The 17,595-nt window shown below is 49.4% G+C and overlaps 1 protein-coding gene and 1 long non-coding RNA gene across 5 annotated transcripts in view; one reads left to right on the plus strand and one right to left on the minus strand.

The window, feature by feature from the left end:
* The window catches only part of CREBBP (CREB binding lysine acetyltransferase), a 136,484-nt gene that overhangs the window by 19,248 nt on the left and 99,641 nt on the right, over positions 1–17,595 (plus strand). For all 4 annotated transcript variants that reach the window (XM_089321279.1, XM_051836278.3, XM_089321280.1 and 1 more), the window contains exon 2: positions 10,263–10,975. In XM_089321279.1, coding sequence (XP_089177405.1) covers positions 10,263–10,975 — 713 coding nt within the window. The remainder of the gene's footprint in view (positions 1–10,262; positions 10,976–17,595) is intronic.
* Positions 4,444–10,267, minus strand: LOC149120647 (uncharacterized). The gene is made up of 2 exons (XR_016226012.1): positions 5,466–10,267; positions 4,444–5,024 (listed from the first exon to the last, which is right to left on the minus strand). It is a non-coding gene; the product is annotated as an uncharacterized LOC149120647 (long non-coding RNA).

The raw sequence follows: 17,595 nt of genomic DNA on the forward strand, positions 1-17,595 counted from the left end.
TTGGGCCATCTTCCACTGCTTTCCCAGACCATAGCAGAGAGCTGAATCGGAAGTAGAGGAGCCAGGACTTGAACTGGTGCCCATATGGGATGCTGGCACTGCAGGCTGCGGCTTTATCCACTGTGTCACAGTGCTGGCCCTTATTTTGAAACTCTTAAAATAGCGCTTGTCATATGGGCGCCGGTTCCAGTCCCAGCTGCTCCACTTTGGATCCAGCTCTCTGCTGTGGTCTGAGAAAGCAGGAGAAGATGGTCCAAGTGCTTGGGCCCTTGCACCCGCGTGAGAGACCCTGAAAAAGTTCCTGGCTCCTGGCTTCAGATGGGCTCATCTCCAGCCATTGTGGCCATTTGGGGAGTCAACCAGCAGATGGAAGACTTGTCTCTCTCCTCTGTCTCTCTGTAACTCTGACTTTCAAGTAAATAAATAAATCTTTAAAAATAAAGTAAAATAGCACTTGTCCTGTTAGCTAGAGTAAGATACGGGTTGTGTGATTTTTCATTCCTGTGCTGTGCTTTGTTTGATGGATGACATTTCGATGGACATGTAGATGATCTTCCCTAAGAAGTTTATTCCAAACTGAGAGTGTCCGAGTGTGAGGGATTCCCCCGGACCAGGGCTTCTGCCAACTTGAAGTTCACACGCCCCAGTGACAGGACCAGCTCCTGGGACCCATCTAGCTTGATGTCATCCTTTGCTGCCTGTGTGGAATGTTCTCTTCTCAGCGTTCCTTCCCTCTGAAGTTCTGCCTTCAGTTTGCCTTTATTTGCAGCCCTTGTGATTTCAATTCACTCCTTGGTCCAGGTGGCCATGAAATACGATCCGTGTGTTATCAGTTTTAGTTTGTGACGCAGTGTCCAGGTGTCTACCTCCGCTGGATTATAGTCCTCGGGGAGGCAGCCTCAGGAACGCGGTAATTCCCTCACAGCCCACCTTGCTCCCCTCCACAGGGGACAGCCGAGCCCCCAGCTCCTAGCAGGTTAGCCAAGGGGGTTGGGGTAGACCTTTCTGTGTGAGATGGAGGCCAGGACTGGAGCAGAGCCTCCTTGTCTGTACTGATGAGGGCGGTGCATCTACATAAAAAGAGCCTGAATCACAGCGGATTTTGGACGGCATTTAACCATGTCCTGGTAGTCACTGTACGGAAGAGAAGAAGGTGAAGTGTCATTGGGAATTTGTGTCATAGAACTCGGTTACAGCGGCGTAAGTGCTGCCGGGCATGCCTCTCTCTCCTGTGTTTTCCCTCTCCACTGCTAGAGTTGCTCCGCTGTGTTTAAGGTCCCCAAAGATTTTCAGAGCAAAGGGGCACTCATCCTGCATTGCTACAGGCCACAAGTTTTTGCCTGAGACGTGGTTGAGTGCCTGCACTGGACCGAGTCCTATTTGGGCAGCCCCCAGCCCCCTGCGAGATGGCCGTGTCCCATGTGTGCCGGCTCAGTGCTGAGTGCCGTCTGGACACTGTATGGTTCAGTTCTTTCATCTACAATCCTGCGTGACAGTGCTGCTCTGCTCTCTATTCTGTGTAGAGGAAGCACACACAGGGAGGTAACAGTGGCAACTGTGATACACGAAGACCTGGCTGGGCACCCTTCTCAGTGTACCAGGGTGCAATTGCTGTGCTGTTAGTGTGAGATCAGTAATGCAGTAAGAAGCCCTCCAAGGAAGTCCAGGGTGGTCTTCAGTTCATCTGCTATTTTGTAAATTCCTCATCTCTAGATAGGACCTTTGTCCTTTTTATTTTTATTTAAAAGATTTATTTAAAAAATTTTAAGGGGCCAGTGCTGTGGTGTGGTGGGTAAAGCCACTGCCTGCAGTGCCAGTATCCCATATGGGTGCCGGTTTGAGTCCCTGCTGCTCCACTTTCGATCCAGCTCTCTGCTATGGCTTGGGAAAGCAGTGGAAGATGGCCCAGGTCCTTGGGCCCCTGCACCCGTGTGTGAGACCTGGAAGAAGCTCCTGGCTCATGGCTTCAGATTGACACAGCTCTGGCTGTTGAGGCCAATTGGGGAGTGAACCAATGAATGGAAGACCTCCTCTCTCTCTCTCTCTCTGTCTCAGTCTCTCTCTCTCTGTGTAACTCTTTTAAATAAATAAACAAATCTTATGTTTCTTAAAGATTTATTTTCTGGATTCCGTGTGCTGGTTCACTTCCCAAATGGCCACAACGGCTGGGGTTGGGCCAAGCCAGAAGGAGGAGCTTCATCTGGATCTCAGGTGGGTGGCAGGGGCCCAGGTACTTTGACCATCCTCTTCTGCTTTCCCAGGTGCATTACCAAGGAGTTGGATCAGAAGCAGGGCATCTGGGACTTGAACCAGCACTCCAGTACGGGACGTAGGCATCCCAAACATGGGCTTAACCTGCTGGGCCATAATGCCTGACCTAGATGGAATGTTTTGTATCCATTTTTTCCTTCAAAAATTTTAAATTGGCAAACAGAAATTGTGTGTATTTATTGTGTGCAACATGTTGTGAAATATGTATACATTGTGGATCGGCAGAATCAAGTTACTTCACATGTGTATTACCTCACATTGTATCCAGTATTGACTTAGGAGTTAAAATGCCTTTCTGTTTTCCCAGCTTAAGTGAATAAAGTGTTTAGCTTTTGAAAGATTGAGGAGAAGCATTTGAGTAGAGTCGTAGACCAAGTAATGCCAAAGAAAAATCTAAAGAAGTGATGCAAAATTAAAGACAACAAATCTTTTTATAGGGAACAGCGTTGCAGGAGAGAAATGAGGAGTAGGCGGGAAGAGAATGCATTAGTGGGAATCCGTGTGTCTGTTTTCTCTCTGGTCAGTACAGGCCTGATAGTGGGAGGATGTGAGTGGACCCCACGGCCCAAAGCTTGCTCTGCTTGGTCTCCTCTGCTGCACTCGGTGTTTTGCTTGTTGATGCTGAGGTGCAGCTGTGGAGTGAAGTGTACCTGGCTGGGCCCCGGGAACACAATAAAGAGGCAGTAGAGGCCGGCGCCGCGGCTCACTAAGCTAAACCTCTGTCTGCGGTGCCGGCACCCTGGGTTCTAGTCTCAGTTGGGGCGCTGGTTCTGTCCCGGTTGCTCCTCTTCCAGGCCAGCTCTCTGCTGTGGCCCGGGAAGGCAGTGGAGGATGGCCCAAGTGCTTGGACCCTGCACCCCATGGGAGACCAGGAGGAAGCACCTGGCTCCTGGCTTCGGATCAGCACAACGCGCCGGCCGTAGCAGCCACTTGGGGGGTGAACCAGTGGAAGGAGGACCTTTCTCTCTGTCTGTCTAACTGTCCACTCTACCTGTCAAAAAAAAAAGAAAAAAAAAAGAAAGAAAGAAAAAGAAAAATGAGTAAATCAGTATAACATTTCAAGAGAACTCCTTGTTTGATTTTGTTCTGTTCCACCCTTGAGCAGACAGGCAGCTTGTTAAGGCTGCTGTGGTGTCTGGTCTCTGACTGGTGAGTGCTGTTGCATGTGCGTGTGTGCAGTGCCCAGAACCCAGCACATCTCTGCTTTCCTGGAGCCCACAGCCACAGGAGTTGCTTGTGAAGTGGAGGTTGTCCTTGTACTCACTCGATCTGTAGCATGTGAATGACCTCTGACCATCGTTCCAGACAATAGAATGATTGGTACGTGTTGTGACACAATAACCACTTATGTCAATACAGAGAATTTGGTTCTCTAAATGTAATTCTAAGAGAAAAAAGTAAGATATTATGACAGAAAAAGGTGAAAATGTGAAGAATAGGTGCGCTTTGTAGATTGAGGCATTTGAAACTTTTTTTTTAAGATTTATTTATTTACTTGAAAGAGTTACACAGGAGGAGGAGAGGAGAGAGAGAGAGAGAGAGAGAGAGAGAGAGGGAGGTCTTCCATCAGCTGGTTCACTCCCCAGTTGCCCGAAACTGCTGGAGCTGCGCCGATCCAAAAGCAGGAGCCAGTAGCTTCCTCCGGGTCTCCCATGCAGGTGCAGGGGCCCAAGGACTTGGGCCACCTTGAACTGCTTTCCCCGGCCATAGCAGAGAGCTGACTCGGAAGTGGAGCAGCCGGGACCCGAACCAGCGCCCACATGGGATGTCAGCACTGCAAGGAGGCGGCTTCACCCACTACACCACAGCGCTGGCCCCTTGAAACTTCTTAATATGATTTATTTATTTGAGAGGGAGAGTTACATGGAGAAACACACAGAGTTCTTCCATTCACTGGTTCACTGTCCACATAGCTGCAGCAGTCTTCCACAGGGGTACAGGGGCCCAAGCACTTCGGACATGGCTCTGCTGATCTCCCAGGCACATTAACAGGGAATTGGATCGGAAGTGGAGCAGCTGGGACTCAAACCAATGCAGGTATGGGATGCTGGTGCTGCAGGCGGTGACATACGCACTGCGCCACAGTACCAGCCCCTGAACCTTTTTTTTTTTTTTTAATAACTCTTTAGATGCTGTTGGCTAGACAAACTAGTGTTTGTGTGAAGTGAAAAGTTTGTTTTTTTTTTTTTTAATAAATGACTGATAGTTCATTCCCTAGGATGAAACACTGCTCTCTGATCGTGACGGAAGACTGGTGTTCCAGCGTGTCACTGCTGAAGTGGGGACGAGTCCCTTCTGACTGCTGGCGCCCCGCTCGGCTGCAGCGCTGGCTCTGACCGCCCTTCCCGAGCTCTCGCTGCTCCTCACTCCTCGCTGCACCTCCGGCGTCGCGTGCAGCTTCTGTTGTGCTCTGCCCAGCTGAATGAGAGGAAAGAAGCCAGGAGGCTCTAGAGGGGAAGCTCCTTGTCCCCAGCACGGCTGTGTTGACAAGCGGCGTTTGCTGCTTGCCCTGTGTCCTGGGTGTCTCTTCCTCGGAGCGGAGGCCTGGCGCGTGGGGAGCCCACGGCTGGTGTGTCCTTGGTTCTTCATTCTCAAGGACTCTGGGGAGCTCACCTGTGGCTGGCAGCGGTAGCCCTCAGGCTTGAATCCTAGGAACTTGCAGTGTGTGGGGAAGTTGTGGTGTGTGGAAAGCAAGCTGGTGGTGCTGCAGTATCCTGGCCCTGCTCCTTTGCTCTCAGGTCCCTTGTTGTGAGCTAGAAAATAGGAAGAGCGGTGGTAGGCTGTCTTGTCTTTTAGAAACTTACCCCATGGCCGGCGCCGCGGCTCACTGGGCTAATCCTCTGCCTGTGGTGCCGGCACCCCAGGTTCTAGTCCCAATCAGGGCACCGGATTCTGTCCCGGTTGCCCCTCTTCCAGGCCAGCTCTCTGCTGTGGCCAGGGAGTGCAGTGGAGGATGGCCCAAGTGCTTGGGCCCTGCACCCCAGGGGAGACCAGGATAAGTACCTGGCTCCTGCCATCGGATCAGCGCGGTGCGCCGGCTGCAGCGCACCGGCTGCGGCGGCCATTGGAGGGTGAACCAACAGCAAAGGAAGACCTTTCTCTCTGTCTGTCTCTCTCTCTCTCACTGTCTACTCTGCCTGTCCAAAAAAAAAAAAAAAAAGAAGAAGAAGAAGAAGAAGAAGAAAGAGACTTACCCGCGTTTGGACATGGGGAGGAGTCGGCCCTCCCTGCAGCCAGGCCTTGTTAGATGTGTTAGGACTGAAGTAAGGGCAGCAGACAAGGAGGGTAAAGCCAGAAGTGCTAGCGCAGGACTGAGTGCCCTGCTCACAGCTATGAACATTCCCTGTGCTCCTGATAAAACATAGAATAGACCACAAATGTGATCCTGTAGGTCTGAGAATAGCAGGATGGTGGGTGAATTTTTATAGCTAAAAGGGGCAAGCACTGTGGCGCAGTGGGTTAAAGCCCTGACCTGCAGCGCCGGCATCCTATTAAGGTGCTAGTTTGGGTCCCAGCTGCCCTATTTCCAATCCAGCTCTGTGCTGTGGCCTGGGAAGGCAGTGGAAGATGGCCCAGTTCCTTGGCCCCTGCACCCACGTGGGAGACCCGGGAGAAGCTCCTGGCTCTTGGCTGCAGATCAGCTCAACTCCTGCCATTGCAGCCCTTCAGGAAGTGAACCAGCAGATGGAAGACCCCTTTCTCTTTCTGTTTCTACCTCTCTCTGTAACTTGTCTTTCAAATAAGTAAATCCTTACAAAAATTTAAAAATGTTTAGAATGAAATTACCTGTAAGACCTAGTAAAATGACTACTCTATTTCACAAGATGGCTCTGCTCGTTTTTATCATGGAACCTGGGGTCTTGTTGTCCCTGTTTTGCAGAGGAGGCATGAAGAGTCAGAGGCTGAGTGCTTTGTGTGTGGACCCACGGCTGCTTGTGATGTCAAGTCTCACTGCCCCGGGGACCGGGGAGGGTGGTTTTCCGTGGGCTGGCAGTAGCGAGGGGCCGGGCCATTGCGCTGGGTGTCTGTGACTCACTTTGTGTTCTGCTGTGTGACCTGGCCTCCCTATCCTAAGAAGAGTGTTTGGGGATGCTGGCAAGATTCGGTCAGGGGAGCTCCTGGAGGTTGTTCCAGACTTTAATATAAAATGCTTGGAGCTTGTTAGCTGGCCTGGTTTACAGTGCGTGTTGGAGTCTCTCCTCCCCACCCCGTGTGGAGGAAAGGAACTGAACTGTCAGGTGGTCTGCATCCTGCTGTCGATGAAGTGTTGTTTTCGTGCTCGTGGGTTAAGGACTACTGCATTTGTTCTTCAAATTGAAAAAAAATCAAATTTTTAATAACTGATTTTTGAAACAGAACTGAGTACAGTGTGTGTACATGTGGACAAAATTGGAAGGCAACACACAGAACATTGGTTATGGTGGAAGTGGTTTTTTTTTTAAACACTACTTCATGTGATCTTTCTACCTGGAAACGTTAGTGAATTCCCGGATTTGGGGCAGCTTCATAGCATCCAAGCTTGGCAGTGGGACTGGCCCTGGCTTTCTCAGGGAGCTGGCTTCCTCAGCCAGGCCAGACCCTTTCCTCCCCTGGAACCACGAGAAGGCCCCCCAGTTGAGTGACCCTCCACAAACACACCAGCCTGTCTAGCCTGGAGGAATGTCAGTCCTGGGAGTGCCTGTATCCCGCAGCAGAGGGTCTGGGCTCGGGTCCTGGCTGCAGCTCCTGATAATGCAGACCGTTGGAGGCTGCAGTGACGGCTCCGGTGACTGGCAGGGAGATGTGGACTGAGATCCTTGCTTCTGGTTTCAGACCAGTCCAGCCTTGACTGTTGTGGACATGGGGGAGTGAGCCAGTGGATGGGCGCTCTCTCTGTGTCTCACTCACATAAGCAAGTAAAATTTTTTAAAATGTCAGTTATAAAAGAGGCCGAGGAGGGCCCGGCGCTGTGGCTCAGTAGGTTAATCCTCCACATGCGGTGCCGAAGTCCCATATGGGCGCTGGTTCGAGTCTCGGCTGCTTCTCTTCCCATCCAGCTCTCTGCTATGGCCTGGGAAAGCAGTAAAAAATGGCCGGAAGAAGCTCCTGGCTCCTGGCTCCTGGCTCCGGATCGGCGTAGCTCCGGCCGGTTGCGGCCATTTGGGGAATGAACCAGTGGATGGAAGACCTTTCTCTCTGTCTCTCTCACTGTCTGTAACTCTACTTCTCAAATAAATAAATAAAATCTTTAGGGCCAGCGCCGTGGCTCACTAGGCTAATTCTCCGCCTGCAGCACCGGCACCCCGGGTTCTAGTCCCAGTTGGGGCACCAGTTCTGTCCCAGACACTCCTCTTCGAGTCCAGCTCTCTGCTGTGGCCCAGTAGGGCAGTGGAGGGTGGCCCAAGTGCTTGGGCCCTGCACCCCATGGGAGACCAGGAGGAAGCACCTGGCTCCAGGCTTCGGATCGGCACAGCGCCGGCCGTAGCAGCCATTTGGGGGGTGAACCAGTGGAAGGAAGACCTTTCTCTCTGTCTCTCTCTCAATGTCTAACTCTGCCTGTCAAAAAAAAAATATATATATATATATATATAAATAAATAAAATCTTTAAAAAAAAAAAAGAGGCCAAGGAGTCATTCTGGATTAAATGAGAAATGTACTGGCACCTTGAATTGGATCTTGGGTCAGGAAAATACATGTGGTGCAGGACATTCTTTGGACACCCAGCAGACTGAGTAAGGGCAGCATTTTAAGTATTCTGTCAGTGCTTGGCTTCCTAAATTTGTCAGATGTGCTGCGATTCTGGGAGTCCGCTCCTCGGAGATGCACGCTGAGTGGTAGGGAGGAAGTGATTGTACTGCACGTTCCTCTCAGAGGCGCTGCAGGAGGAGACAGGTGCTCGCCTCCTGACCCTCGGGTGGTGCGGGGTGGCTTGCTGGGCATGAGTGAAGAGAGAACTTGGGGGCTGGAGGGAAGGATCGGTCCCTCCTCCAGGGGCAGCCTGGCAGCACTGTTTAATCTGAGCGGGGCGGAAGTGGGCAGTTGTAGACGGGAGAGCGTGGGTGAAGAAAGGTCACTGGATGTGGGGGACGGTTCGCCATGTTCCTGGTGGAACATCAGCTGCATCCAGCCGGGAGGAGGGGAGGGCTGGGCCGTTCTCGTGACCTCGTAGGCTGGGCTCAGGAGTTGAGCTGGAGCCACAGAGACGGCGTAGCAGGATGCTTTGAGCGTTAAAGTCTATAAAGTTGGCATAAAGCATAGGAAGTGTATTTTTCTTAAAGATTCATTCATTCATTCATGTATTTGAAAGGCATAGTGCTGGAAGGAGTGAGGCGTGGGAGAGAGAGCGAGAGAATGATGGGGAGAGAGCACCACTAATTCTCTAAGTGCTGGTTCACTCCCCAGACGCCTGAAGCGCTCGGGCGGGCCAGGCTGAAGCCCGGAGCCAGCAGCTCTGGGTCTCCCACACAGATGGCAGAGGCCCAGCTGGGGCCGTCATTGGCACCCTCCCATGCACATCAGTGGGGAGTGAGTGTCTCGGGCTGTGGTTTACCTGCCAAGCTGCAGCAGCCACCCCACAAGAGTTATTTTCTCAGACAACAAGAAGTCAGAGTCAGGTGGGAGAGTCCCAGGGTCACTTGTCCAGTTGCCCGTGTTTGCTGCAGCTGTCCGTGACTGAGGGTGGCAGCTGGCCGACGGAGGCCTGCGATGACGTGGTCAAGAAATGGGAGGAGGTGTTTCTTGTTTTGTTTTTTTTTGCGCCTGAGCGTCCCTTACTAGTGGGAATGAGAACTTTGCCAGAACGCCTTCCTCTAGCTGGGCTTGTGTCACCTGTACCAGGGAGGCACTTACGGTGCTTGGCCTGCTGGTCACTGCTTCCTTGTGGCCAGGAAGGTGCTGCTCTTCTGCAGATGAACCTCTGAAGCAGTCTCCTTAGAACCGCGCGTTTTGCCAGACATGGGGGCCGGCCACTGTGGAAGTGTAGAGGTGGGGAAACAGGACAGAGGGCTGAGTTACCTCCTCAGTGGCACGCAGCTAGTAAGTGAGAAGAGCGGAGATCCCTGGGGGCTGCCGCCGCTGACTGAACTGCCCCGGGCAGTGTGTGCGTTGCTTGGTGGTGTGAATACTGCGAAGATGAGCAGATTCTGTGTTTCTCAGCCTGTGAGCACACAGCCTGACTGCTGTGTGTTGAACAGTGCTGGGTGAGGGAGTGGCGCGTGGAGACAGACCGTATTTGAGAGAGGTGCTGCTTTAGTTTTCCCCAGGAAGAGATTTGTTTGGTTTGCCGTGTTATCTTCCTTTAGCGATTCTCTGGTGGTGTCCTTTGTTTATTTGTGCTTGGGAGTAGTTGTGCTTCTCCTTTCTGCGTGATTGACATTGACCTTGCGGCTCTAAGTGATTGGGGTTTACCGTTTCATGTCATTCAGGTGTTTGCAAGCTCATATTTAAGTGTTCATAGTTTCAGTATAAGTCTTGATTGATTTCTGCAGCTTCAGCACTTTGAGAAATCTCTGATTTCATTCCTTGTTAAGGCTTTTTTCCCCTTTGTCTGATAATCTAACTTTCAAATATATAGAAACTTAAGGATGGGCTGTGTTTTCCCCAAATTGTTACTCATCTGACCACATGCCCAATTATGTTTTAATGCATATACATTCTTAAGAACATTTTAACATGATAACTTAGTGAAGTTTTAGACTTGCATTGGTTTCCTTTACTTGTGTATCTTAATTTGTCTTCCCACCATGTTATTTAATCACTGTTTTAGAATATGTTAAAATCTAGTAGGGCTTCTTCCCCTCTCATTGTTTTTAACTTTTCCTTCTTCAGAATTTGAAAGTATTTTCCATTGTTTTATTTTCCCAAATGAATTTTCAGATGATATTGACATTAAGCCCAGGACACACACGTGCTCTGTGCTAGATGCCCCATTAGGGTAAGATCATAGGATGTGACAGTCGGAGAGCTATTATGCTTGCTTAGCTTCTCATTTTCATTTCTGTTTAATTTCTAGATTTTGGATCATTGTTTGACTTGGAAAATGATCTTCCTGATGAGCTGATTCCCAATGGAGGAGAATTAGGCCTTTTAAACAGTGGGAACCTTGTTCCAGATGCTGCTTCCAAACATAAACAACTGTCGGAGCTCCTGCGAGGAGGCAGTGGCTCTAGTATCAACCCAGGAATAGGAAATGTGAGCGCCAGCAGCCCGGTGCAGCAGGGTCTTGGGGGCCAGGCTCAAGGGCAGCCGAACAGTACGAACATGGCCAGCCTGGGTGCCATGGGCAAAAGCCCTCTGAACCAGGGAGACTCTAACGCGTCCAGCCTGCCCAAGCAGGCAGCCAGTACCTCTGGGCCCACCCCTCCTGCTTCCCAAGCACTGAATCCGCAAGCACAAAAGCAAGTGGGGCTGGTGACCAGCAGCCCTGCCACGTCGCAGACTGGACCTGGGATCTGCATGAGTGCTAACTTCAACCAGACCCACCCAGGCCTCCTCAACAGTAACTCTGGCCATAGCTTAATGAATCAGGCCCAGCAAGGGCAGGCGCAAGTCATGAACGGATCCCTTGGGGCTGCTGGCAGAGGAAGGGGAGCTGGAATGCCGTATCCTGCCCCAGCCATGCAAGGGGCCACGAGCAGTGTGCTGGCTGAGACCTTAACGCAGGTTTCCCCACAGATGGCCGGCCACGCGGGACTGAACCCAGCGCAGGCAGGAGGCATGCCCAAGGTAAGTGCGCTGAAGTGCTTTTGTTTCTGACTGCCCGTCTGGGCTTTCCCCTGCAAGCAGCGTAGTGAAGCAGGCTGCGTGATCTGTGTGCTCCGCCTGTTGGGCTTTCCACAGGCCACATGCACTGGGAAGAAACACTGCGCTCTCTGGAGCCCTTCTTTTTGGTGTAAAGATCTTTGTCCCATATTTTAAAAAAGAGAATTCTTAAAGAAGCCACCAGTGGAACAGCCTGTAGAAGAGGCAGTTGGAAAGGTGCAGGGAACGCCCTTGGGCTGGGTGCCGTTTTCAGCCTCTGAGGAAGCTGTGAAAGAAGTGCCTGCTGGAGAGAAGGCGCGTCTTCTGGGAGTCGCCTTAGTGCCGCGTCCTCAGTGCGTCTGGGAGAGGACCCTGCCGACGTCCTCCTCTGGACCCTTCCTTTATGCCTCCCAGGAACGCCGTGGTTGTCCCTGTCTGCCTCGCTGCAGGCAGCTGTGTTCTGAGGGTAGCGGGGCAGAGGTGGCTGAGCTGTGGGAAGCCTGGCTCCTTGGGTCCCAGGGGAGACACCAGAGCAGTAGTTCTCAGAGGGGCTGCCAGGGCCAGCAGCAGCAGCAGCAGCAGCAGCAGCAGCAGGGAGCTCAGGAGGAGTGCGGACCGGCTGGCTCAGCAACCGGCGTGCATGCTGCGCTTCGAGAAGTTCTGAAGTGCTCTGCTCCAGGGACGGCCTGAGTTGCAGCTGATAGCCACCAGCTGTGGTTCAGAGTAGGGACTGAACTTAGAGAGCCAGGAACGAGAAAGCTTAAATAGGTGGGCTGACGTGGGAAGAAGTGCAGAGGACAGGCCGCGCCCAGCCCACTGAAGTGACAAGGCTTCGGGAGCTCTGCAGAGAGGTTTGCGCTGCAGAAACCGTGGGCAGCGGGCAGTGGGACTGTGCACATTCCAGAGCAGAAGTCCTGGCGGCTGCTCTTGGGACTTGACTAGTCCCAGACTGGGCAAAGGGGAGAATGATGGGATGCAGTTCCCTGAAGCTCAGTGAGAAGAGTAGGTGGCGGCTCTGAGTTCCTGTGGATGTCTTGGGTAAGGAGAGGACTTTGTTTCTTAACTTAAGTGATTTTGAACATTACAATTGGGTTGATTCTCTTTTGAAACTTTAGTGGAAGGGAATATGAGCATAGATTGTAGTTTTACCTTGCATTTGAAGAAGAGTGTTTGTGAATGTGTGAACTTGTAGGGTCAGATTGAAAAGGGACGTTTCTGTTGGGTATGTAGTTCCTGGATAGATTGAGATTTATTCCTAATTTGCTCTTCACTCCACAAAACAGTTTAAACAATCATTATTTTGAAGGATTTAACTCATGCACAGGAGGACACATACTAGCACTGATGCAGTGGTTCTCAGACTTTTGGGATAATCTCAAAGATTATTGGGGATTCTATAAAGAGATTTCTTTAAAATGTGTGTTTACTGTGTTGGGTACTAAAGCCCTTCATTGGAACACAAGTGTACATGTCATCAGCCATCAAGCACGGTGGTGAACCTGATCCCAGAGCAGCTGGCAAGCGCCACCGTGTTCCTGTGAGGAAGGCGCATGGTGTCTGTGTGTTTCATGGAAGTAGTTCTGACGCTGTTCAACCTCCTCCCTCTTCCCCAACCCTCCACATAAGGGTCTGACCCTGAACCACCCTGGGAGAGCCATTGGTACAAAGGATGTAAACAGTTAACAGTCCCTTTGCATCAAGCAGTATGCACTAAATACTCGTTTCCCATGGTCTCATTTGTCATAATTTGTTTTCAGTTTTTTATACAGAATATAGAGAATGTGTATTTCAGTCAGTTGATACAGTTCTTATGAACCTGTTTGTTTTTATGGTTCTGCTAATTTGTTGAAGAAGATGTTTGGATTATTGTTTGGTTTTTGTCCTGGATAGCTCCCTGCAGGGTGGATTTTGCCGATTAAAATCACAGCAGTTTGGGGTTCTTTGCTTGTACAGAGTGATCCTCCTGGAAAAACAGTATCTGACTTGTGAATGTTACTCTTGGAGTGATGGGGGGTGGTCATCTCTTGTTTCCTACCTGTACACCAAAGCAGTTGTGGTAGGAGGACTTGCACTTCGGAAAAGACATGTCTTGTCCTTTTAGATGGACAAGAAGACAGACAGTGAAGAGCAAGATGGAGGGCCATTTTGAACATTTTTCCTCTATAACATTACAATAGTTAAGTCAGCTTAGGTTTCCAAATGCACACAGAAGTGGGCTGTGTTGTGGCACAATGGGTTAAGCTGCCACTTCTCATGACGCCAGCTTTGCTGTGAGAGTGCCTATTCGAGTCCCAGCTACTCTGCTTTTGATGCAGCTCCTGCTCATAAACCTAGGAAGGCAGTGGATGGTGGCCCCAGTACTTGAGTCCTTGCCATCCAAGCGGGAGACCGGGGTGGAATTCCAGGCTCCTGTGTTTGGCTCAGCCCAGTCCTGGCCATCGCAGCTGTTTAGGGAGTGATCCTGTGGGTAGGAGATACCTCCTTCTCTCCCTTCTTTCTTCTCTTTCCTCATCTGTCACTCTGCCTTTCAAATAAATTTTTAAAACCAAGGGTGACAAGGATGTTGGGGAAATTTGTGAGTAGCAAGAGAGTATGTGGTCACTCTGTAGTTTTCTGACCAATGCTATTGTGAGCCTAAAACTGCTCTAAAAAAAAAAATCAAGTCTATCAATTAAAAAAAAAGAAAACCAGAATGCAGCTGAACTCCGTGCGCACCTTGCTGTTTTACTTGGCTCTGTTCCCTAGCTGTGTTCCACACTGGGGTGTAGACATGGCTTCCCCCGCTGATAGTGCAGGACTGCATTGCATGATGCACCGTAGCTGATTGATAGAATCCGTGATGACGAGTGTTTGGGTTGCTCATGACTTTCCTCTAGCACAGACAGTGCCGAGAGTATATCCACCTGCATCGTGGGCTCGATGTGAAAAAGCAGAATTAGTGAGTCGGAGACTTTACTAAAAGTTTTTGTTTTCAGAAAGTAAACATGTACATGATTTAACAACATCCAGCCAAAATCAAAAACAAACAGCCAATCCAGAAAACAAAAAACTAATGCCAAGGGTAGGATCTAGAAAGTGAATCTATTTAATCTTGATCTTTGGTTCTTGGGAACTCTGACGAAAGGCAGCTGTGCATGTGCCTGTCCGTGGAGGAGTGGTCTGTGCTTACACAGGTGTCAGGAGCAGTGTGTGTGTGGGGAGCAGTGGGCTACACTCACTTCCTGTGAGTCACAGATGCTCCCCACCTGCCACCCAGCATTGAAACGGACCTCATTCCATGTTCCATACAGCTTGTCTTCAGTCTTCCTAGATGGAGCAGTACTCCCTGGTTTGGGTCTGTTTTAATTTACAGGGGTTTTGCTGTATGGGCTGGCCATGTGGGTTGTTTGCAGTGTTTGCTGTTACCAGTTTTGCTTTGAACATACTTGGACATTCATCTTTGAACAGCTGAGTGACTGTATTTGCTGGATAAATCATTGGAAGTAGAATTTCTGGATTAAAGCATATTGGCATTTATAATAAACAGATATTACCAAATATTCTTCAGAAATATTGTACAAGTTACACCATCACCAACACTCATTGAGTTCCTAGCCAAATTCTTACCAATACTGGTTGATATTCTTCTTAAATTTGCCAAGATATCTTCTTTATAGGAATGCATTTTCAGAGTTCATGGGCATTTGTGTTCTGCTAATTGTTTATATCATCTGTTTTCTTGCATTTTTTTTCTTATTGTGTGTGTTTTTTTAAGATTTAGTTTATTTATTTGAAAGACACTGTTACAGAGAGATAGAAACAGAGAGAGAGATCTTCTGTCAGCTGGTTCCCTCCCTAAATGGCTGCCATGGCCAGAGCTGAGTGCATCTGAAGCCAGGAGCTTCTTCCAAATCTCCCATATTGGTGCAGGGACCCAAGACTAGGGCCATCTTCCACTGCTTTCCCAGGCCACAGCAGAGAGCTGGGTCAGAAGTGGAGTAGCTAGGTCTAGAACCGGCGCCCATATGGGATGCCAGTGCTGCAGGCTAGAGCTTTAACCCGCTGCGCCAGAAGTGGGGCAGCCGGACTCGAACCACTGTTCATACGAGATACCAGCATGACAGGCAGCAGTTTAACCCACTGTGGCATGTTGCCTGCCCTGGGATGTGGGTGTTTTAACTGGCATTTTAACTCCTGGGCCAAATGTCCACCCTGTTTCGTTGCATCTTTAGCTCAGTTAATTTTGGTGCGCCCGTGCGCTAGAGAGAGAGAGAAGGAGAGAGTTCTTCCACCCACTGCTCGTCTTCCCAGATGCCTGTAAGGGGCTATAGTAGGACTGGTCCAGGCGGAAGCCAGGAGGCGGAGACTGCATCTGGTTCTGAGATGTGGATTTAAGGAACACATCTGCTGCCTCCTGTGTGTGTTAGCAGGGAGCTGGATCGGGAAGCATGCAGTTACCCCAGGTGACAGGGCAACCTGCCATGCCACAATGCTTGTACCACCCCACTTCCCGAGCCCCCCGCCCCCAGTATATCTTTTCTCCCAAATTACTGTGACCTCTATTTTAATTTTAAAGATATTGGTTGAGTCTTGTGCTGTGGTGTAGCAGGTGAAGCCACCAGAAACTTAGTGTCCCAGCTATATAGTGAACTCTGAAAAGGTGATTAGTGAATGTACTCACTCGAGAGGCAGACAGAACTTCCATTCACTGGGTCACTCTGCAGATGCCTTTGGTGCCCAGGAATGGGCAGTGCGGGGCCTGCATTGGCAGGAAACGAGGTCTGGGAGCTGGAGGTGGGTGTTGACTCGAGCACCTGTGTGCGGTGGTGCTTGTTGCTCTTGCAGGTGTGTGTTGTTAGGACTAACTGTACACCAGCTGAACCTCGCCACAGTCTGTGGGCGTGGCATGGGCATGAGCCTTCTGGGTAGTTCCTCATGTGATTCCATGGCCGTCAGGGCTGAGAACCAGCATTCTGGATAAACACCGGGACTTTTTCAAATTAATAAAAGCAAATAAACAGCAGTCTTGGGATTGTGGTTAGGATTATACTGGATCTTAGCTTCAACAGTTTTGTGGCTTCTTGCATTTTCTTACTCTATACATACAAGTTAATCTTTTTTTTTTCCCCTAAAATTTATTTATTTGAGGAACATATATGCAGTGAAAGCTCCCACCCTCTACTTCTACTCCAGATGCCTACAACAGCTGGGACTGGAGTGACTGAACTGGGAACCCGGAACTCAACCCAGGTCTCCCAAGTGAGTGGTAGCCCTACCTGCTGCCTCCCCCAGAATTCGAGCAGCAGCTGGAACCAGGAGCTGGAGCTGGGTATTGAAACCAGACACTGTTGTGAGGTCTGGGTGTCTTGACCACGAGGCCAGATGCCTGCCCAACAAGTTAGATCTTCCCGTGGAGTCTTAGGTTGTTCATACCTTTCTTAATAAATTTATCTGTGGGTGTATTTTGGATTTTTTGTTGTTGTTGTTAGAGGATATAAGTTTTTCTGTTTCATCAAACCATTTATTTTTAATGTGGCTGTTGATAATATAAATTGGTAACCTGGCCACTTTATGGAATTCTCTTAGTTATTTTAATACTTCTTCAGGTGATTCTCTTGGGTTTTCCAAGTAGACATTCATTTTTTACATTATTGATACTTTTGTCTTCTTGCCAGTATTTCTGCCGGTATTTTTGCTGTCTTGCATGACGTAACTGGAGATGCAGCTGGTGTTTCAGTATGATGAGAGTTTTGGTTTGTAGTCAGTAGTGCATTTGTTTTTAAATTGGGCCTTAATTCATTCCTCATTTATTAGATGTTAGATTTTATCAGATTCCTTTTTTGACGCCTGTGGTGACCACACTTTAATTTTCTCCTTTCTTTCTTTTATTCACGTGACATTATCTCTGGTTTCCTAATACCAGTGTGAGCCATCTATGTGATTGTACAATGAAATTTTACTGCTGGATTTTATTGGTAGTGTTTTGTTCAGAACTCATTTCTGCCAATCAATAATGAGACTGATCTGTAGTAATTTTTGTGCTTTATCAGATCTTCATATCGTTGCTGTGTTATCTTGTCCAGAAAAGTTGAGCGCTCTCTGACTGGGGTAGTTGAAGCAGCACCGAGGCGCTCTTCCCTGGAGCCAGCCTTCTTGCTCTCCTACAGATACTGGCCTCTTCGTCTTGTGGATCAGTGTAGCTTTTTTGTTTTTGTTTTAAGAGAAGTCTAAATTTACTTAGATGTCCTTGAGACTTGTGATTATTTCCCCCTTTTTATACCCAGTTTGTTTATTTATTCTTAAATATTTATTTATTTTGAAAGAGAGAAAGAAAAACCTTCCATCCGCTGCTTTACTCAGCAGACAGCCAGGGCCGGGCCAGGCTGAAGCCAGCAGCTTCATCTGGGTCTCACTCGTGGGTTGCAAAGACCTGAGCTCTTAGGCCATCTGCTGCTGCTCTTAATAGGCCATTAGCAGAGAGCTGCGTTCTAAGTGGAGCAGCCAGGACACGAACTAGCATCCATATGGGATGCCAGCATTGCAGGAGGAGGCTTTACCCACCACGCTACAACGCCGGCTCCATTCCTGATTTTATATGACTTTTTTTTCTTTTTTTAAGAGTTATT

This window comes from Oryctolagus cuniculus, chromosome 19 (genome assembly GCF_051225735.1).
Source record: "Oryctolagus cuniculus isolate XC-2025 breed Fujian yellow rabbit chromosome 19, ASM5122573v1, whole genome shotgun sequence".
In the NCBI taxonomy this organism is placed as follows: domain Eukaryota; kingdom Metazoa; phylum Chordata; class Mammalia; order Lagomorpha; family Leporidae; genus Oryctolagus; species Oryctolagus cuniculus.